At 40.9% G+C, this 22,112-nt stretch overlaps 1 protein-coding gene across 1 annotated transcript; it reads left to right on the top strand.

Moving 5' to 3' along the window:
- The first annotated feature begins 77 nt into the window (after nt 1-77).
- On the top strand, nt 78-21,763 carry LOC133630836 (cyclic nucleotide-gated cation channel beta-3-like). Its single transcript, XM_062022622.1, has 34 exons — nt 78-307; nt 1,873-2,011; nt 2,562-2,605; nt 3,965-4,037; nt 4,107-4,131; nt 4,211-4,274; nt 4,355-4,467; nt 4,543-4,570; nt 4,641-4,673; nt 4,741-4,801; nt 4,883-4,907; nt 9,758-9,855; nt 13,247-13,329; nt 13,404-13,541; nt 13,634-13,675; nt 14,716-14,827; nt 14,923-14,953; nt 15,252-15,333; nt 15,399-15,494; nt 15,562-15,710; nt 15,774-15,980; nt 16,054-16,262; nt 16,336-16,386; nt 16,482-16,568; nt 16,640-16,704; nt 16,867-16,989; nt 17,063-17,204; nt 17,274-17,433; nt 17,603-17,700; nt 17,779-17,862; nt 18,031-18,149; nt 19,386-19,532; nt 19,626-19,809; nt 19,878-21,763. Exons 2-34 carry the CDS (start codon nt 1,889-1,891, stop codon nt 20,061-20,063), a joined length of 3,282 nt encoding a protein of 1,093 aa, XP_061878606.1. The 5' UTR covers nt 78-307; nt 1,873-1,888; the 3' UTR covers nt 20,064-21,763.
- Nucleotides 21,764-22,112: the final 349 nt, after the last annotated feature.

Raw genomic sequence — 22,112 nt, 5'->3', positions numbered from 1 at the left:
CGTGACAACTGAGCTTACTTCCTGTCTCACTTTCTGTGGAAGATGCTGTCCTCACTAATCCTCTGTGATCCTCATCTAAGTCCTCCACCTGCCCAAAGTCCAGGTAGTCCTTCAGGGGCCAGATAAACTTGGTACCAGGTAGACTTCTAAAGTCAAGGTGAACTTCTAAAGTCCAGGTAGACTTCTAAAGTCCAGGTTGACTTTTAAAGTCCAGGTAGACTTCTATAGTCCAGACCGTGTTGTAAGATCCAGGTTGCTGAGGAGATCTTTAGGAAGGATGCCGTTTTAGGAGGACTGAGTAACTCAGGTAAGACAAGACTCACTTTCACTTTTACATTCTCGTCCAAAAACTGGATGATGTTTTTGAGACATGTGCGCTTTGAAAGAATACCATGTCAATAAAAACATTACTCGATTAGACAAGTTCTTAATTTTAGCATTCAATTAAATGACTGATACAATGGTCTTTATAGTCAACTACTACATTAATATATTGATACAATGGTCTTTATAGTCAACCACTACATTAATATATTGATACAATGGTCTTTATAGTCAACTACTACATTAATATACTGATACAATGGTCTTTATAGTCAACTACTACATTAATATACTGATACAATGGTCTTTATAGTCAACTACTACATTAATATATTGATACAATGGTCTTTATAGTCAACTACTACATTAATATACTGATACAATGGTCTTTATAGTCAACCACTACATTAATATATTGATACAATGGTCTTTATAGTCAACTACTACATTAGTACACTGATACAATGGTCTTTATAGTCAACTGCTACATTAATATACTGATACAATGGTCTTTATAGTCAACTACTACATTAATATACTGATACAATGGTCTTTATAGTCAACTCCTACAATAATATACTGATACAATGGTCTTTATAGTCAACTACTACATTAATATACTGATACAATGGTCTTTATAGTCAACTACTACATTAATATATTGATACAATGGTCTTCACAGTCAACTACTACATTAATATACAGTGACAGTGGTCTTTATAGTCGACTACTACAATAATATACTGATACAATGGTCTTTATAGTCAACTACTACATTAATATACTGATACAATGGTCTTTATAGTCAACTACTACATTAATATACTGATACAGTGGTATTTACAGTCACACGGGAATAAGCGGTAGAAAATGGATGGATGGATGGATACTACATTAATATACTGATACAGTGGTATTTACAGTCAACTACTACATTAATATACCAATACAATGGGCTTCATAGTCAACTACTACATTAATTTACTAATACAGTTGTATTTATAGTCAACTACCACATGAATATACTGATACAATGGTCTTCCTAGTCACTTACAACATTGACATGCTAGTATTGTGGTCATTATCATCAACGACTACATTAATAAAGTGGTTATGATAACGGAGCTGACTGACAGCTGCTAGCACGCTAAAGCTCAGAGAAAAGTGTAGAGGAGATTAAAGCGAAGATGAAGAAGATTACGATGAAGAGTACAATCACTAATTGGATGTGGCGTGGTCTAAATACCATTCAGCGTGTACAAGTACATGCCAAACACATAACGTGCATTTGATGGGCAACATGTCGAAAGATGTCGTGGAAGACATATAAGCTCCGCCTCCCTGTTTTGATTGATTGATTGAAACTTTTATTAGTAGATTGCACAGTACAGTACATATTCCGTACAATTGACCACTAAATGCTAACACCTGAATAAGTATTTCAACTTGTTTAAGTCGGGGTCCGCGTTAATCAATTCGTGGTAATTCATGTAGAGGGCCACCTGCTGGACGTCACCCACAATAAAGCTTGTTTTTATTGACTTTCAGAATAAAAGCTTTCAACATGATCAACTGGTTTCTGAAAATGGCTCCTCAACCCCCTCAGCCGCCCCAGGAGCAGGAATGGCCCCCTGCCCCGCCCCCTGTCACGGCTCCGCCCCCTGTTGCTGGCCCATCCCACGTAACGGTCAGCCACACCTGTGTGAGAGTATGGGTGCGCGTGTGTGTGTGTATGTGTGTGTGTGTGTGTTTCTGTGTGTGTGTGTGTGTGCTTGTCTCACCATCCTTGTGTGGACGTACATTTGACAAACCACCCTTTCTGTGAGGACCTTTTGACTTGTGAGGACATTTGCCTGGTCCTCACAACTACAGCAGTCAAATATTTGTTTTACTTTGTGTTTTTTGCATTCTGAAGTGAGATTGCAACTCTCTACTCCCATCTAGTGCTAGATATATTTATTTCATCATTCTAGCTATAGTGGAAAGGGGGGCCCTCACAACCTACTAACCAAACGTGGGTCCACACCAAGTAGGCAAGACATGTAGGTGTCTGTCTGTGTGTGTGTGTGTGTGTGTGTGTGTGTGTGTGTGTGTGTGTGTGTGTGTGTGTGTGTGTGTGTGTGTGTGTGTGTGTGTGTGTGTGTGTGTGTGTGTGTGTGTGTGTGTGTGTGTGTGTGTGTGTGTGTGTGTGTGAGCGACTCTCCCTGTGCACAATTTATAAACGTTTGTTTTGTCAGGAGAAGAAGGTGAGCTTTCAGGAAGTGGAGTCATCAGGCAGCAGGTGAGCTGATGAAGTCATTTAAAGCATTGGTCCCTAACCACCGGTACCGGTCCGCGGAAGAAATTTAAAAAAAAAATTTAAAAAAATTTTTAAAAAAAAATAAATTCTTTTTTTTTTAAATTAAATGAACATAACAAACACAATACATACATTATATATCAATTTAGATCAATACAGTCTGCAGGGATACAGTCCGTAAGCACACATGATTGTACCGTATTTCCTTGAATAGCCGCAGGGGCGTTAATTAATTTAAAACCTCCTGTCACTCCTGCGTTTACCGGAAACCGGCGGGATGGCCGTGCATGCGGTAATTATTTTAAAACCTCTTCTCACTCCGGCGTTTACCAAAAGGAATCCATAAAATTTAGGCGTGCGCTTTGAGTGTGATGTAAGCATACCATCATGAAAAGCACATTTCATTAAAAAAAACGTTATTATGGTCTTACCTGTACTTATAAATGGAGTCCATTTGCAGCTCCTTCTGACCAAAAGCATCGATAACTTGTTTATAGAAGTCTTCCTTATTTTCTTTCTTCAGTTTTAAAAGTCTCTGTTTCGATGGAGATATTCCTTTAATTATTACCTCCTGCTTTGATTGAAAGTCCAGTTTAGAAAACTGTTTTATTTTAGATACCGGTATGTAATCCTCCATGTTAAAAGTTCAGGCAGAGGAAAAAAAAAAAATCTCTTGCTGCGTGTGTTCACTTCTTCTGCAGTACCGGAAGTCGCAAGAAGGATCACTAGTGCGGCAGCGCCCTCTACCACCAGGAGGCGGGAGTCATTTAATGACTTATACAGTATTTCACACACGCAGCTACGGTATATTAATAAAACATAGCTGCTAACTGTTCTCTTTAGCATACTGTACCGGTATTCAATAGCTTGGACCTTAAATCCTACTGAAAAGCTCTTTATCTTTTTTCCTTTGTGCGATTGTAAACTACTGAAAGCAGCTTCCTCCATTTTGAAAATGAGGACAGATGCGTCACTCGTGACGTAACGAATTTGACCCGGTGGAAGTTCTAGCCATATGCTAAATATTTTGCGAAACGAGTTTGACCCGGCGAAAATTATAGACATGCGATAATAAAATTAATATTTTGCGAAACGAATTTGATCCAGCTTCAATAATAAACCGGCGATAAGGCCAAGCATGCGTTAATTATTTTGAGAAACGAGTTTGACCCGGCAGTAATTCTAGACGTGCGAATACTATATTCCCTGCGCCAATTCAAGGAAATACGGTATTTCTTTATGAAAAAAAAAAAAAAAAAAAAAGGGTTGGGCACCACTGATTCAAAGAACACAAACGGACAAATAGTGAGCTGGAAAATAGTGATCTGTTCCCTCCCCCAGGAGTGGCGTGATGTGGTGGATCAGTCAAAGCATGGACAAGGTCGTTCCTCAGCCCGAGCTGAAGGACAGAGAGGTGATTTTCCCATCATGCACTTCTCCTTACGTTCAGGTCACGTGACGTGGTCATGTTTTTTTTTCGCAGGTGTGTCAACGTGCGGCACCAGCAGGTGAGTCCGGCGGCCTTTCGGTGAGATCTCCGAATGACGAGTCACTGATTCCGATGTTTCCCGCCTTTTTCTCGTGCAGCCGAGCCGAAGGAGGCGGAGTCGGAGCAGCAGGGCAAGAGTGACAACAAGCCCCTCCCACCGGGGTGCGTGCGGCCGCCAGTCAAAATGATCGGCGATGAGCAAACGAGCTAAGCTAAGCTAACCTAGCGACAACGTGTGACAGGGTGATGTCGTGGATCAAAGACAGCGTGGAGAGAGTCGTCCCTCAACCGGAAGTGCACGCCCTCTCCAAGATGGCCGCCGTGGAAAAGCCGGAAGCCGCTCCGTCTGACAAACGTAAAACACGACTTGATTAAAAAGTTACCTGTCATGTTCCAATACGCATGTCTTTTGTCGGCCCCGCCCCCTCAGCCACAGCCCCGCCCCCTGACACCCAGCAGTAAGTTTGCAAAATGACTTTACACGTTTCAAAATCGACGCAAAATTCACGTTGCGATGTCACACGACAGGACACCCCCGCAGGAGGCAGAGACGCCGTCAAAGTACGTATGTGTCGCCTATTGATGATGTCATCATTGGCACTAAGCGTCCCCGCTCTCCTCTCGACAGCATGATGGGATGGATTGTGGGCGGCCTGGGTCGCATCTTGCCACAGCCCACTCACAAGCAGGTAGCGGCAAAATGTGTATCATTGAGCGTTTTTTCCTATTTGATGACAACGCCACGCTTCCTGTCCTCTCTGTGCACGCAGGACGCAGACGATGGCGTCCACCAGAGTAAGTCAAACATCAACATGGAGAGATAACTGGTGAACATATTGTATGGTTAGTAGGGGTGTGGGAAAAAAATCGATTCGAATTCGAATCGCGGTTCCCATGTTGTGCGATTCAGAATCGATTCTCATTTTTAAAAAATTGATTTTTTTAATTTTTTATTTATTTTTATTTTTATATATATATATATATATATATATATATATATATATATATATATATATATATATATATATATATATATATATATATATATATATTTTTTTTTTAAATTAATCAATCCAACAAAACAATACACAGCAATACCATAACAATGCAATCCAATTCCAAAACCAAACCCGACCCAGCAACACTCAGAACTGCAATAAACAGAGCAATTGAGAGGAGACACAAACACGACACAGAACAAACCAAAAGTAGTGAAACAAAAATGAATATTATCAACAACAGTATCAATATTAGTTACAATTTCAACATAGCAGTGATTAAAAATCCCTCATTGACATTATCATTAGACATTTATAAAAAAAAATTAAAAAAGAACAATAGTGTCACAGTGGCTTACACTTGCATCGCATCTCATAAGCTTGACAACACACTGTGTCCAATATTTTCACAAAGATAAAATAAGTCATATTTTTGGTTCATTTAATAGTTAAAACACATTTACATTATTGCAATCAGTTGATAAAACATTGTCCTTTACAATTATAAAAGCTTTTTACAAAAATCTACTACTCTGCTTCCATGTCAGCAGACTGGGGTAGATCCTGCTGAAATCCTATGTATTGAATGAATAGAGAATCCTTTTGAATAGGGAAAATATCGTTTTTGAATTGAGAATCGCGTTGAATGGAAAAAAATCGATTTTGAATCGAATCGTGACCCCAAGAATCGATATTAAATCGAATCGTGGGACACCCAAAGATTCGCAGCCCTAATGGTTAGCGACTTAACTGGCGAAACATGTTAGGACAGCACTTCTCTAACTTATTAGGACAGTGTTTTTCAACCACTGTGCCACGGCACACTAGTGTGCCGTGAGATACAGTCTGGTGTGCTGTGGGAGATTAACTAATTTCACCGATTTGGGTTAAAAATATTTTTTGCAAACCAGTAGTTATAATCTGTATGGAGGTCGGCAGATTTACCACGTTATACTCTTCCATATCAATAGGTGGCAGCAGGTAGCTAATTGCTTTGTGGATGTCTGAAACGGCGAGAGAAAGCGTGCAGGGAAAAATTTAATTTAATGTAGTCTGCCACCTCATTTAATGTGGTGTGCCACCTCATTTAATGTAATCTGCCACTTCATTTAATGTAATCTGCCACATCATTTAATGTAATCTGCCACATCATTTAATGTAATCTGCCACATCATTTAATGTTGTCTGCCACATCATTCGTTGTGGCTCGTCACTTCATTTCATGTGGTCTGCCACTCATTTAAGATGGTCTGCTACATAATTTAAAGGGTTCTGCCACCTCATTTGATATTGTCTGCCACATCATTAATTGTTGTCTGCCACATAATTTATTGTGGTCTTCCACATCATTTAATCTTTTCTGATACATCATTTATTGTGGTGTGCCAGCTCATTTAATGTGATTACTACATCCTTTAATATGGCCTGTCACTTCATTTAACGTGGTCTGCCACTTCATTTAATGTGGTCTGCCACTTCATTTAATGTGGTCTGCTACATCATTTAAAGGGGTCTGCCAACTCATTCAATATTGTCTGCCAAATCATTTATTGTGGTCTTCCACATCATTTAATCTTGTCTGGTACATCATTTAAAGGGGTCTGCCACCTCATTTAATGTGATCTACCACATCATTTAATGTAATCTGTTACATAATTTAATGTTGTCTGCCACATCATTTACCGTGGTCTGCTACATCATTTATTGTGGTCTGCTTCATCATTTATTGTGGTCTGCCACATCATTTATGTTGTCTGCCACATCATTTATAGTGATCTGCCACATCATTGATTGTGGTCAGCCACATCATTTATAGTGATCTGCCACATCATTTATAGTGATCTGCCACATTATTTATTGTGGTCTGCCACATCATTTATAGTGATCTGCCACAGCATTTATAGTGATCTGCCACATTATTTATTGTGGTCTGCCACATCATTTAATGTGGCCGTCTCTTCATCAGTGGTCTGTTACATCATTTAATGTGGTCTGCCACTTCATTTATAGTGATCTGCCACATTATTTATTGTGGTCTGCCACATCATTTAAGTGGCCGTCACTTCATTTAATGTTGTCTGCCACATAATTTATCATGGTCTGCCACATCATTTAACGTGGTCTGCCACATCAAAAAATGTTGTCTGCCACTTCATTTATTGTGGTCTGCCACATCATTTAATGTGGCCGTCACTTCATTTAATGTTGTCTGCCACATCATTTAATGTGGTCTGCCACATCATTCAATGTGGTTTGCAACATCATTTCATGTAGTCCGCCACATCAGTTAATGTGGCCCTCTAAAGGGCAGCCGTAATTGCGATGTGGCCCTTGATAAAAAATGAGTTAGACATCCCAGCACTAGATGGCGCTCGCATACACCACAGTTAGAGAATCACTCAGTTAGCAGCTAACAAGCAAGGTTGTATAACTGCCGTGGTTCAGTTCCCGCTTTCAGTTCTCAAACCTAGGTCACCGGCATGAGAGACGAGCGTGCTAGCTACCGTGCTAAAAGCCCAAGCTATCAACCCGATATTTACAGTTACTATAGCTAGTAAACATGTGAGACTATTTAGCAGCTAACAAGCAAGGTCGGCAACTAGCTTGTGAACATTATATTAGAGCCTGATCTCGCCCGGTGCTCAATCATGGGTCGTCCGAATTAGAGTGCGAGAGCGCTAGACAACGAGCAAAAAAGCCCGAGCTGTCAACTCAATGTCCAGCGCGAACTCTTAAGGCGTCAGAGAGTGAGGTTTAGCAATGTACACTTGCACAGCCCCACAGCCGCGTGGTTAGCAGGTAAACATTTGATTAATTGAAAAAGGCTAATCACATATGAACTATATTTTTGTCATGATTGACAGATGTTGCTGTCATTGACGAGACGGACTCTAACCGGGCTGCTCTTCTCCTTCTGTTTCAGGGGGAAAGTCCGGCAGAACCCCTTAAATAAAAGGAGAAGGTGGCCCAGGATAGTGACTAACATGACAACAACATCCCAACATATTTGATGAACAGTTAGAAATAAAACAAAGTAACTGGACATGAGTTGTGTTTTGTCTCTTTTAAAAATACTTCATGAAACAAGTATTTTGTTTTAATTATGACCTAGATTTATTCACAACTGTGAGAGTTCCCTCAGAAAAAATCAAATGATGTGATGACACCACACAAGCAAAATAATGAACTAGTTTACAGTTTGGAATTTTGGGTCTCAATTTACCCATTACCTTTTTTTCACCTTAATTGTGTGAAACAAGTTCTATACTTTTTGACTCAAACTTGAATTTAATTAGAATAATGATATATTGATGTATTAATGCATAAAAAAATATTTCATTTTTTAGTCAATTTTTGGTAAAAAAAATTGTTTTATTTTTTACTATATATGGGGGGAAATTGTAATTAAAAAAAATGTGCACAATAACTAATTTAACATTTAAAACATAAATTAGCAAACCTTGCCACAACTCCTATTTGGATTAGAACCCAGCATGTTATTTATTTATTTATTTTATAAATGTATTTATTTTTAATGAAAAGATGGAAAGATTACATTATATTCATCAATACAGTATATACACATAAACACTTGCATGTGTATACACAGTACAGGCCAAAATTTTGGACACACCATCTCATTTCAATTCGTTTTCTTTATTTTCATGACTATTTACATTGTAGATTGTCACTGAAGGCATCAAAACTATGACACCTGTGAAGTGAAAACCATTTCAGGTGACTACCTCTTGAAGCTCATCAAGAGAATGCCAAGAGTGTGCAAAGCAGTAATCAGAGCAAAAGGTGGCTATTTTGAAGAAACTAGAATATAAAACATGTTTTCAGTTAATTCAAATTTTTTTGTTAAGTACATAACTCCACATGTGTTCATTCATAGTTGTGATGCCTTCAGTGACAATCTACAATGAAAATAGTCATGGAAATAAAGAAAACGCATTGAATGAGAAGGTGTGTCCAAACTTTTGGCCTGTACTGTACATGCACATGCACACATATTTACATACATAAAAATTTAAAAAAACTGGGAACACACGCTTAAGAGATGTTAGTAAATCACAACACATGCTATATTTTACACCAAAAAACTGTCAATGTTTGCCATCCCTCAAATATTAAATGCAATTTTCCTATTCTTGGATATATGAAAACCTTCTAAATTCCTTCTAAAAAATGTGATGTCAAAACACCTTTTTAGCATAATCGCTTCAAAATTGGATTAAAGCGAGACAGTGACTATATATGATTGGGGAAATCTGCTGTTATATTCTTATCAGTCTCGAAGCTAAAAGGGGCTGGAATTTAATATGAACCGCCCTTGTCGTTCTTTACATTTTACACTTAATGCAAAATGGGCCCCTCACGGAGCGCAGACCCACATGATGTGCGTGTAGGGTGGGGCGGCCCTGAGCATGGTGGGTACGTTCGCCAAAGGTCAAACAAAAGACACATTATTAAATTGGAACACAACTTGTATACATGCTACAAAAAACACAAGTTATTCCTTGCTGAAATCATTTGTGGAACATCCGCTGTAAGAAGCGTGGCGTACGTTGGAACGACTTCCTGCTCCTGTCGATTGTTGACTAACACAACCCACATAGGATTCCCCCATTTTGTGACTTACAGCCGTTCAAGAGAATAACGAGCTGGTGCTACTGGACCTGGAAGAGCAGGCGGACAAAGCAACCGACAGTGAGAACCAGAAGCATTTAGCCGTGAAAGAGGTACGCCACTTGGGAACTGTAGAGATTTGTTGGACACACACAATTTTAGTCAAACAATTAGACTTGGACTAGACCCGGGGTCGGCAACCCGCGGCTCTAGAGCCGCATGCGGCTCTTTAGCGCCGCCCTAGTGGCTCTCTGGAGCTTTTTAAAAAAAATGTATGAAAAATGGAAAAAGATGAGCGGGGAAAAAAAATGTTTTTGTGTTAATATGGTTTCTGTAGGAGGACAAACATGACACAAACCTCCCTAATTGTTATAAATCACACTGTTTATATTAAACATGCTTCACTGATTCGAGTTTTTGGCGAGCGCCGTTTTGTCCTACTAATTTTGGCGGTCCTTGAACTCACCGTAGTTTGTTTACATGTATAACTTTCTCCGACTTTCTAGGACGTGTTTTATGCCACTTCTTTTTCTGTCTCATTTTGTCCACCAAACTTAACGTTGTGCATGAGTGCACAAAGGTGAGTTTTGTTGATGTTATTGACTTGTGTGGAGTGCTAATCAGACATATTTGGTCACTGCATGACTGCAAGCTAATCGATGCTAACATGCTATTTAGGCTAGCTATATGTACATATTGCATCATTATGCCTCATTTGTAGGTATATTTGAGGTCATTTAGTTTCCTTTAAGTCCTCTTAATTCAATTTATATCTCATGACACACATATCTGTATGTAACATGGCTTTTAATTTTTTGCGGCTCCAGACAGATTTGTTTTTGTATTTTTGGTCCAATATAGCTCTTTCAACATTTTGGGTTGCCGACCCCTGGACTAGACTAATGTAGTATCTGTTAACAGATGATAGCACATGTCTTCGAAGCGTTGTGTGTTTAATGGCCCATAGTTGCTTAGCAGTGACACTTTACTTAGTTAGGCTGACCATATTCTGAAATCCCAAAAAGAGGACACATATATGCGTGCCAAGGCGGGCAGCACGCCAAGGCCGGGACTAGGTGAAAATTTGCCAATGATACTCGAACTTGCTTCATAAGTAATATATTTATTTAAATAAAGCATTTTTTCTCCTATGTTGACAGTAGTGTTGGCGCTAGGAATTTTCAAAATGGGGTCCCAGGGACCCCATCAAATCATACAAATGGGGTCCCACAGTAAATTTTTGGGGTACCACTTTTTTGTAAGCGTTTTGAAAACAAATGACAAATGTATGCATTATCCTGTTATATCTCACATTCTATGTTGTGTTTTGGAAAAAGGTTGTCATAAACGAGCTCTTTATCACTCAAAGAGCCATTTTGACGAGTTTCACAAATGAAAGAAAACAATGGGAGCCTCAAAGCTCTTTTGAGACTTAAAATGAAATAACACTGTATACAACACTTTTTATTGCTTTGTGCTATGTTTTAACCATGGGTCTTATACACGTGCCCTGGCCCGCACTTTAATATGACAGTTTAAGTTAGTGCGGCCCGCGAGATTCACGTGAATGGCGTTCAACAGCGTCATAGTTGCCAATCCTCCCACTTTTCCCGGGAGACACCCGAAATTTGGGCGTGATGGCACTGCATTTAGCGCCCTCTACAGTCTGCTTTAACAGCTTACCTGCTCGGACACATGTTGAATGCATCTTCTGCTTGCACTCAAATATGACAGCAAAGCTTACTTGTTCAGCAGCCACACAGCTTACACTGACGGTGGCCATAAATAACAACTTTAACACTGATACGTTACAAATATGCACCACACTGTGAACCCACACCAAAAAAGAATGACAAATACATTTCTGGAGAACCTCCGCACCATAACACAACATAAACACAACACAACAAATACCCAGAATCCCATGCAGCACTAACTCTCCCAGTCTACACGCCCCGCTAGCACCAAACCCCCCCACACATCACCCCCCCCCCCCCCCCCCTCCCTCCCTCCGTGCGTCGGTTGAGGTTAGAGAGTTAGGGCTGCATGGGGTTCTGGGTATTTGTTGTGTTGTGTTTATGTTGTGTTACGGTGCGGATGTTCTCCAGAAATGTGTTTGTCATTCTTTTTTGGTGTGGGTTCACAGTGTGGCGCATATTTGTAACGTAACATTGTTAAAGTTGTTTTATACGACCACCATCAGTGTAAGCTGTGTGGCTGTTGACCAAGTATGAATGTTTTTTTTCTTTTTGTCATAAGGAAATACAATCGTGTGTGCTTACGGACTGTATCCCTGCAGACTGTATTGATCTATATTGATATATAATGTATATATTGTGTTTTTTATGTTGTTTTAATTTAAAAAAAAAATTTAAAGTTGTTTTTATTTTATTTTTTTAATTTTATTTCTTGTGCAGCCCGGTACGGATCCGTGGACCGATTGGTACCAGGCTGCACAAGAAATAAAAATTAAAAACATTTTTTTATTTATTTTGTGGTTGGGGACCACTGCTCTAGCATACTCTGGACTGAAGCTGTGTGCCTTCATTGTTTTTGTAGCTGTTGTTTTGAGGCATGTTTAAAAAAATAAAAAAATAATGCACTTTGTGAAAGTCAAAGTATAGTATTTCCTAAAGTTGTAGTGGGTATCAGGATTATCTCAGGGAGAGCATGTCCCAAATTCCAAGCTGCTGTTTTGAGGCATGTTAAAAAAAATAATGCACTTTGTGACTTCAATAATAAATATGGCAGTGCCATGTTGGCATTTTTTTCCATAACTGGAGTTGAAGTTGTTCTCTTATTTTGGAAAACCTTGTTTTTGATTGATTGATTGAAACTTGTATTAGTAAATTGCACAGTACAGTACATATTCCGTACAATTGACCACTAAATGGTAACACCCGAATAAGTTTTTCAACTTGTTTAAGTCGGGGTCCACGTTAATCAATTCATGGTAAAGTTAGATTGTTTAATGCATCCAGCGGGGCATCACAACAAAATTAGGCATAATAATGTGTTAATTCCACGACTGTGTATATCGGTATCGGTTGATATCGGAATCGGTAATTAAGAGTTGGACAATATCGGAATATCGGATATCGGCAAAAAAGCCATTATCGGACATCTCTACTACTGACCCATGTTAAAACAAAGGATTTGGTGCAACTAAGAGTGAGGATTGCTGGGGCTATAAGGATGGGTGTTTTGGTACACACAAGAGAGATCTGGCTAGATCCTCTCCAGGTTCTGCAGGACCTGTAAGGATGCTTGCTTGTTCAATAAGTGAGTCCTTGTTCAAGGATCATCACCGTCTTCCTTGATCCTTCACACACCCACGCCTCTCCACTCCTTCTACAGAGGAAAAGGTGGCAAAGCCCGAGACACAACAATAACAAATAGACTTTGACCAGAAAAAAAGAAGACTTAGACTAAAAGCGGTAGACTTGCATTCAAACGAGCAGCCATGGTGACAGACATGATCATGTGATTTGTGTGGTCTCGCAGGTCGAAGACGAGCGTTGGATTCCGCTGATGGAGACTATCAAGCAAGAAACCGGCCAAGCGGTCCTGGCACGGATGGAGGAAAGGTCTGTCCTTCTCTGTGTCTTCTGCTCTTTGTAGCTTTGCTCGAATTTGACCTATTGACGCGGTTTGCCACCAGGCTGCAGCAGCAGCGCCTGGAAGCGGCCCGTAATGCGGAGGAAATGGCAAGGAAGGCGGCGCAGGAGGCGATCCGACTGCTACAGGTGGAGCATTCAGCCAAGATCGTCATCGAGTCGCTGCCCGAGTCCAACGAGCAGTGAGTCGCCATGTATCCTCCTATTAACAGGCACAGAACTTGCACGGAAGCATCTCGGGGTGATCACCGCTAATGTTTTCTCTTGCTGACAGACTTCCAAACATCTTGGAGGAGGAAAATGAAGACGAACCAGAGTGAGTAGACAAGGTCATGTGACCTGGATCCGATAAGCTCAAAGAGTGTCTGAAGCAATGACACATAATATAATAACTAGGGGTGTGCATCTCTACCTTAAATTAGGCTGACCATATGCATCTAGATGCATGGATTACGATACAATTCACTAACAAACTAATTAAACATTACGATTCGATGCCGATGGAAGCTTTGCATGTTGAAAAAATATATAACACCACAGTAATTACAAGTGAAAGATACAATTAAGTGACACCATGTAAACAAAACAGCAGCTTCAGTGCAGAAGCTCAAAGACTTTGTGCCATTCTGCTGGTTACTGTACAGCTAGGTCTTCATCTTTACCACAATGAACAGTGTAGTAGATGCTGTGATTCCTCTGTAAAGTTGTGGCTAAGTTGGGGCTGTAAGTCTTTCAAATCGGCGTCCTTGTCTTGCCAGATGGCAGCTCTGTTAGCATTAGCATCCATAGCGCCCACATTGCCCACTTGAGTGACTTCATGCTGTCACAACAAGTGGGTGCTCAGATTACTCGTGCTGCCTCTACTTTATCGCTGCTTTCCTAACATTACAAATAGCCATACTTTTATCCAACTAACCATTCTTTAAAAAATAAAATAAAATCTGAACTTTTACCACACTTTAGATTTAAGATTTGGTCGGGGGTGCATTGTTTGCAAACTCTTTCGGTCTGTCGAAAACAAGAACGTTACTCTCGTATTATGTCATCACAGAAGTCTCGCAAGATTAGAGCGGCCATATTTTGTAGCAGAGTTCCAATCAACCGATTCATGATTTTACTACCGGACATCGACCGATCCATACTAGATATATTTACATCAATCCAGAGGCTCGCCAAACGATGTATTCATATCTCTGAAGGTAAAATCGTTTTTTGTTTTGTACCAAATCATTTTTACCCCCCTAATAACACCATGTTTTGTGCGTGTGTGTGTGTGTGTGTTGTTTTCATAGTAATATTACTTGTACTATTAATACTAATAATGTTGATAATATTATTCATGGACGTATTTGGTAGGTGTCTGCCTAAAGGTGATGCTCTAAGCTCAGCCATCCCACAGGATTCCCCATTGCTGACCAACAGGAAAGAGACTTACGTTGGCAGACTTGAGCACACACCGTCCGATCAGGTAAGGACTATCCCAATTGGCGCCTGCCCTCATGAGGGAATCAAATACCACACATTTTGCTGGTCTTAACCCACTGAGGGGATCTTTCTTTTCAGGTTCCAACTGGAATAGAAGTTGAAAATAAGGGTGACAACAATCAACAATTACCATTCACATGGTTTATGCTTTGAGGCAACGTAGCTTGCTGACGCACTGTAACCATGGCAACAGTCTGCTTGCTTCCTGCTTCTGCTACTGTTAAACTGTAGGAAGCTGCTTCCAGTTCACGCCCCCGACCCTCACACACACACACTCACCCGACTAAGGTATAGCAGCATCGAGTTTCCAGTCAACTGACCTAATAGATGTCCAGTTCCCTTCCATTATGCACCACTACATGCTTCCATAGTCTGTCGCATTTTCTGATGCCTCTGTGGTCCATCAGGTCTTCTCCTGGAAGCGGGAAAAGGTTTAACCCTCCCTGAGATAATCATGCCACCGAGCGACGTCCCTCTATTAAGGCTCAGGTAACAATTCTGAGTTACAGTAGAAAATAATTCAGACAGCTCTAGACAGACCTGTCTTTGTTTAGCGGGATAGTCGATCTCTCTGCGGAGGAGGACGAAGTCAAGTTGGCGAGGGGCGGACTCAAGTCCTGGTCCAGTCAAGGTGACCTACTAACTGCGGAGTGAGTGAAATGATCACTTGGGAGAAGCGTCTCTCCTTGTTTTCATTTCTTGTTTGCCCGCTCGCAGTGCCCGTCCGCCATCGGCGGCCAGCATCGGCAGCGTGGTGATCCAGGACCGCCTTAGCGAGCTTGTGCGGCTCTTCAGAGGTCGGACAGAACGCCAAAAAGACCGACTGATTGACCCGGATGACTCGGAGCAGGAAAGCCCTACTGCCTGTAGGTCTGGATTCGTACAGGAATGACAACACCATCCCGCTGACCTTGTAATCTGACCTCCAGCTCCCAGCAAAGCTCCTCCGCCTCCACCCCCACCTGAAGAAGACAAGACGCCCACTCTCGCCACCGGAGCAAAGGAGGAAGAAGAGGCACTGTTCCAGTTTGAACTTCTGGGATATCCTATTGAATATCCCAAACTTCCCACCATGCCAAAATGGCTTCGAGACATGGCAGCGTTCCGCTTCCCTTCAAGCATTGACCCGTTCACCGGTGAGCTCCGACGCCATTTATTCACCGATCTTTGTAGAGTCATCCTGTGAAAGCTTCCTGTCTCCATCTGTAGATCTGATCTATGTGGTGTGGCTGTTCTTCGTGGTGGCGGCATGGAACTGGAATGTATGGTTAATTCCCGTCCGCTGGGCCTTTCCCTACCAGACCGCAGAAAACATCCACCTGTGGCTTCTGATGGACTACACTTGTGACCTCATCTACATCGCAGACATCCTGGTCTTCCAGCCCCGGCTACAGTTTGTCCGCGGGGGCGACATTGTGGTCAGTGACTTCAAATGACAACTTGTCTTTCTCCCCCCTCTTCCAAAGCCTCACCTGGAATGTTCTGTTTTAGTGCGATAAAAAAGACATGAGAGAAAACTACATGACCACCGAGAGGTTCAAGGTACATTCTTGAAGCACCCTCTTTTAGGACCACTTTAGAGACCAGTGTAGAAGAGTTCTGGAACCAATCTAGCTCCAGTCTTCTGTGTTGTCCAGATGGATATCATCAGTCTGTTTCCAATGGAGATCTTCTACTACTTTACGGGAGTCAACTCTCTGCTAAGATTCCCTCGTCTGCTCAAGGTTTTTTTCAACTTTTCACATCAAACTCAAGAATCAGGTTGGGTAGCTGACATGAGAAGTGTCCTTCTCAGTACCAGGTGTTCTTCGAGTTCAACGACAGAATGGAGGCGGTGATGAAGAAGGCCTACATCTACAGGTGAGCGACAATGTCGCCAGGACTGCGCCCCTGCTGGCCAGAGGGCGTTAATGTGACCAATAAAGTTCACAACAAACAGGATGTAGCATGACAGGAAATTAGCTGAATTTGCAATCATGCTAGGCGTTAGCATTAGCTGGACTAAAAGTCTTGGCTCGTCAGGGTGATCCGGACTTCCACCTACCTGCTGTACTCGCTGCACATCAACGCGTGCCTCTTCTACTGGGGCTCAGACTACGAAGGATTGGGTTCCACCAAGTGGGTCTACGACGGAAAAGGCAATGCGTGAGAAAATAATCGCCATTCGTGCGGCTAGCTTAGGCTATTAGCATGTAGCTTCACCTCGATCTGTGTCCAGTTACATTCGCTGTTACTACTTCGCCGTCAAAACCTTGATCACCATCGGTGGGCTGCCAGACCCGACCACCGTCTTCGAGATCTGCTTCCAGCTCATCAACTACTTTGTCGGCGTTTTCGCATTCTCCATCATGATTGGACAGGTTGGTGACACAGGAACGCCTCATTGTCTACGATGTCTGGACAGACTTGACTCTGTGGAGGGGTTTCAGATGAGAGACGTGGTCGGAGCGGCCACGGCCGGGGAAAACTACTACCGAGCCTGCATGGACAGCACCGTCAAGTACATGAACTCCTACAACATCCCCCAGGACGTCCAGAACCGTATCAAGACCTGGTACGACTACACTTGGAAGAGCCAAGGCATGCTGGGTAAGAAAAAGCCAAACAGGAAATACAAATAGTGCATGTGCCACATAGTGTGTGTGTGTGTGTGTGTGTGTGTGTGTGTGTGTGTGTGTGTGTGTGTGTGTGTGTGTGTGTGTGTGTGTGTGTGTGTGTGTGTGTGTGTGTGTGTGTGTGTGTGTGTGTGTGTGTGTAGATGAGCAGGAGCTGTTGGTGCAGCTTCCCACTAAAATGAGACTGGACATGGCTGTGGATGTCAACTACACAATTGTCAGCAAAGTAGCACTGTTCCAGGTAAGACACACGCACACACACACACACACACACGCACACACAGGAAGTGGCTGTGTTTCTTAAACATGTGTCTCCTAGGGTTGTGATCGTCAGATGGTGTTTGACATGCTGACAAGACTCAAATCTGTCGTCTACTTGCCAGGAGACTTTGTGTGCAAGAAGGTGAACTGAACATGCACATTTGGATATACTGTATTCTTATTATACATGATCATTTTTAAAACTACGTTTACTCTGGTTTTTTTACACTGAGTCAAGCTGGGCTTTCACTTTCATTGCCATTTGATTCGATATGCCACCACTGCAACTTGACGAGTGTGTGCTCTGCAGGGTGAGATCGGCAGGGAGATGTACATCATCAAACAGGGGGAAGTCCAAGTGGTGGGCGGTCCAGATCTCCAGACGGTTTTTGTGACAATCAGAGCTGGTTCTGTCTTTGGAGAGATCAGGTTCATTAAAAGCACCGACACCCAACTACTTTCTATGACAACAACAACAGGAAATACAGGTGTACATCAACAGGATGTATAGAAAATGATGTACAGATACATGCCAACAGGAAGTACAGTAGGATGACAACAGGAAATGCAGGAGCACGTCCACAGAAAATACAAAAGGATGACAATAGGGTGACAAGTAGTACATTAGGACGTAAACAGGAAATACAGTGGAAGTGCATGCCAACAGGAAGTAATTTAGAATGCCAACAGGAAATAATGTAGATTGGCAACAGGAAGTAATGTTGGATTCTAACAGAAAGCAATGTAGAATGCCAACAAGAAATAATTTAGAATGCCAACAGGAAGTAATTTAGAATGCCAACAGGAAGTAATTTAGAATGGCAACAGGAAGTAATGTAGAATGCCAATGGGAAGTAATTTAGAATGGTAACAGGAAGTAATGTAGAATGCCAACACAAAGTAATTTAGAATGGCAACAGGAAGTAATTTAGAATGCCAACAGGAAGTAATTTAGAATGCCAACAGAAAGTAATTTAGAATGGCAACAGGAAGTAATGTAGAATGAAGACAGGAAGTACAGTCAGATGACAACAGGAAGTGCAGTCAGATGTCAACAGGAAGTACAGTAGAATGACAACAGGAAGTACATTCAGAAGCCAACAGGAAGTATATTAGGGTGACAGGTGCACGTCACAGGAAACACAGTCAGATGTTAACATGAAGTAAGCTAGGATAACAGGAAGTACAGTCCGATGTCAACAGGAAGTACAGTAGAATGACAACAGGAAGTAATTTAGAATGGTAACAGGAAGTAATGTAGAATGCCAACGGAAAGTAATTTAGAATGCCAACAGGAAGTAATGTAGAATGGCAACAGGAAGTACATTCAGAAGCCAACAGGAAGTATACTAGGGTGACAGGTGCATGTCACAGGAAACACAGTCAGATGTTAACATGAAGTAAGCTAGGATAACAACAGGAAGTACAGTCCGATGTCAACATGAAGTACAGTCGGATGCTAACAGGAAGTCCATGTGTACGTCAACAGGAAGAGGTGACATGAGGTCAATCATTCCAAAATGGTTTACACTTGTTTCACAGGCAGTTTTGTTGTTTTAAAAGAGAAGTGAACAAAAAAGGTTTCCAGTCTTCTTTGGGTCACATTGATGGATTGTAGTCAAAAAGTGCTGACTAATTTGTTTGTGTGGAACCTTGATTGGTCAGTTTGTTGGCGGGGGGCGGAGGAAACAGACGCACTGCCAACGTGAAGGCGCACGGATTCGCCAACCTGTTCATCTTGGACAAAAAGGACCTGGCGGAGATCCTGGTCCATTATCCAGAATCCCAGAAACTCCTTCGCAAGAAGGCCAAGTAAGCAGCTGTTTGGTGTGACGATATTGGCCGCCATTAGCCACCACATTGACCATGGCCGGATGGCGCTTGCTCCCGACTTCTGACCTGCAGGACCATGCTCACCAAGGACACGAAGCCTGATGAAAAGGAGCGTGGAAAAGAGGCGGCTGAGGTCATCCCGGCCCGGCCCGACACGCCCAAAATGTTCAAAGCAGCGTTGAAGGTGACGGAGCAAGCGAGAATGGAGGGAACCTTCGCCAAGCTGAAGAAAACTTACAAGGCGTCTGAGGGCGAGGTAAGACCTGACGGCCACGTTCCCTCACATCTTCTCTGATCATCAACTTGCTTGTTTGTCGCGTGCAGGCTTTGCCCGCCTCCTCTCCATTGCATCAGCGCTTAGCGGGAGCTCATGCTGACACCTCGCTGACCGTCACAATGACATCACAAAAGCCAGGCGAGGAGCTTCTCTCAGTGGAGGCGGCGCCCCCAGAGGACCAGGAAGTGGATGGAGAGAAGAAGGTGGAGGAGGGTGGGGTGGACAGGAAGTAAAAGCATTCCCGGAATTCCTTTGTGCTTGTAGAAGACAGAAGTGGTTCTGACAGCATATTTATTTTTGAAGGGGAAAAATATTTGACTTTAAATTTGCTAAATGTGAAAAAAATATATATGTATATCGCTGATAAACCTATGTTAGCTACGTTAGCAGAATTCTAATAAACATATGAACTATTTTAGTGGAACATGCTAACAAACACAACTTATTTACGTTGGCAGATTGCTAATAAAAATGTGTTTGCTATTTTAATGAACATGTTAATAAACATACAATGTTAGTTTGCAGAATACTCATACAGCTCTGGATGTTTTTAAGAAAAAAGAAGAAAGTTTGACAGTTAAAAGTTACGTTAGCCGCTAAAGCTAATGCTTTTCATAAAAAAAATGATTGTGTTTTAACACCTTAGTGGTGGAAATATATCAATTACTCTCTTGAAATATGGTTACTAATGAATAAATGAAAAAAGCGCATGTGTCATTTCCATATCTTTTGATGTAACCAATATGCTTTCGTGCTGTATGGAGGTTAATTTGTGTCTTTATCACAAAAGCTTTTTTTGGACTCTGAATTTATGACAATAATTTACATCAAATTTAATGACAATAATTTACATCAAATTTAATGACAATTTCATTGAATACAAATGTGTGTGTTTAAAAATTCAGTTCGTTAAAATACAGTGTTATACAATTAAGTGTAAAGAATTCCGTTTGTAAAAAAATGTTGTGTAAAAAAAATAGTGTATTGAAATTCCGTGTGAAAACTTCAGTTTAAAAAAAATCTGTATTTAAATATTTACTGTACAAAAATTCAGTGCAGAAAAATGTGTTGCTTCAAAACTCAGGACTCACTTATATTAATACTGAAGCAATCCAGCCTGTCTCTGAACCAGCCAATGAGGTGTTAAGTTTAAAGTCACGTGACCTGGGTCTTACAAAGCAGGAAAAAGTGATGGTGGTAATCTACCATGCCATAAAAGTTATTGAGTTTGGAAGCAACACATTTTTCTGCACTGAATTTTTATACACTAAATTGTTTTACATTGAATTGTTTTACACTGATTGTTTTACAATGTGCTCACAATTTTTTATTCAATTTAATTGTCAGCTTCATTTGATGTATAAAAATGAAGTTCACAAAACTCAAACGCAAAAAATTTAGTTACATAAACTCAGTGTCAAAAAATTACTTTTGTAATCAACAAATTATTTTCCATATGCTGCAGCATCCCTCTGTACCATAAATTTAAATAAAATATTTGTATTTTGTAAAAATAATTGCTAAAAACAGGCATTACCTATACATTTAAAAACAAGACTTAGTCCAGGTGACAAAATGTACTGTTATTAATCATTACAGGGGTAAAAAAAAAACCCAACAACAACAGGAAATATTGTAAAAAAAAAATAAAATAAAGAATTGCATTGTAATGAGAAAAAGCTGAAATGCTGATATAACTAATAAAAACACACTGTGTCACTTATAACACAAAACTGGTCATAACATATGTCTTTAAATATATATCTGTTTTTATCTTCAATTTCACACTTTGACTTTTCAGTATGCGACCTTCGGTGGAAAAAGTTTGGACACCTCTGAGTTATTAGTATTAAATCCTCATCTTTTTTCTCAATACTTCACAAATGTTTCTCTTTTTTTTACATTTTTACTGTTGCTTTTTTTCATCCAAAAATATGCTGCGGGCCAACAAAACCCAAGCTGCTGGCCGCATTTTGGACACTTTGTTTTAACATGTTTTTTTGCATGGTAAGATATTTGTTTATTTTAAAAGACATGCAAGTATGCAGTACATGCATTTTTTCTGTCAAAATTGAAAGATACAATATGTTCAGTAAGAAAGATGAAGTACAGGCCAAAACGATGTGGCAGGCTTGATTAGTTTGACACCAGTGTTATTGGAATAAGATCATTTACAGCAGTGGTCCCCAACCTTTTTTACACCACGGACCGGTTTAATGTACACTGTAAACCCGAATAAGTAAGCAGAACTAAAAAAAAAAAGTGAGGCAATCAGTTGCCAC

The sequence above is a fragment of the Entelurus aequoreus genome, linkage group LG02, assembly GCF_033978785.1.
Source record: "Entelurus aequoreus isolate RoL-2023_Sb linkage group LG02, RoL_Eaeq_v1.1, whole genome shotgun sequence".
Taxonomy (NCBI): Eukaryota; Metazoa; Chordata; class Actinopteri; order Syngnathiformes; family Syngnathidae; genus Entelurus; species Entelurus aequoreus.
Note: the sequence above shows the minus strand (reverse complement) of the source record. Positions and strands in the feature narration are given on the sequence as shown.

Excerpts from the sequence above, each read along its gene's own strand:
- LOC133630836 (XM_062022622.1), top strand. The coding sequence starts at position 1,889 with ATGATCAACTGGTTTCTGAAAATGGCTCCTCAACCCCCTCAGCCGCCC. Across the intron at positions 16,705-16,866 it reads AAGAAGGCCTACATCTACAG|GGTGATCCGGACTTCCACCT; the intron begins GTGAGCGACAAT and ends TTGGCTCGTCAG. Across the intron at positions 19,533-19,625 it reads CTCCTTCGCAAGAAGGCCAA|GACCATGCTCACCAAGGACA; the intron begins GTAAGCAGCTGT and ends TCTGACCTGCAG.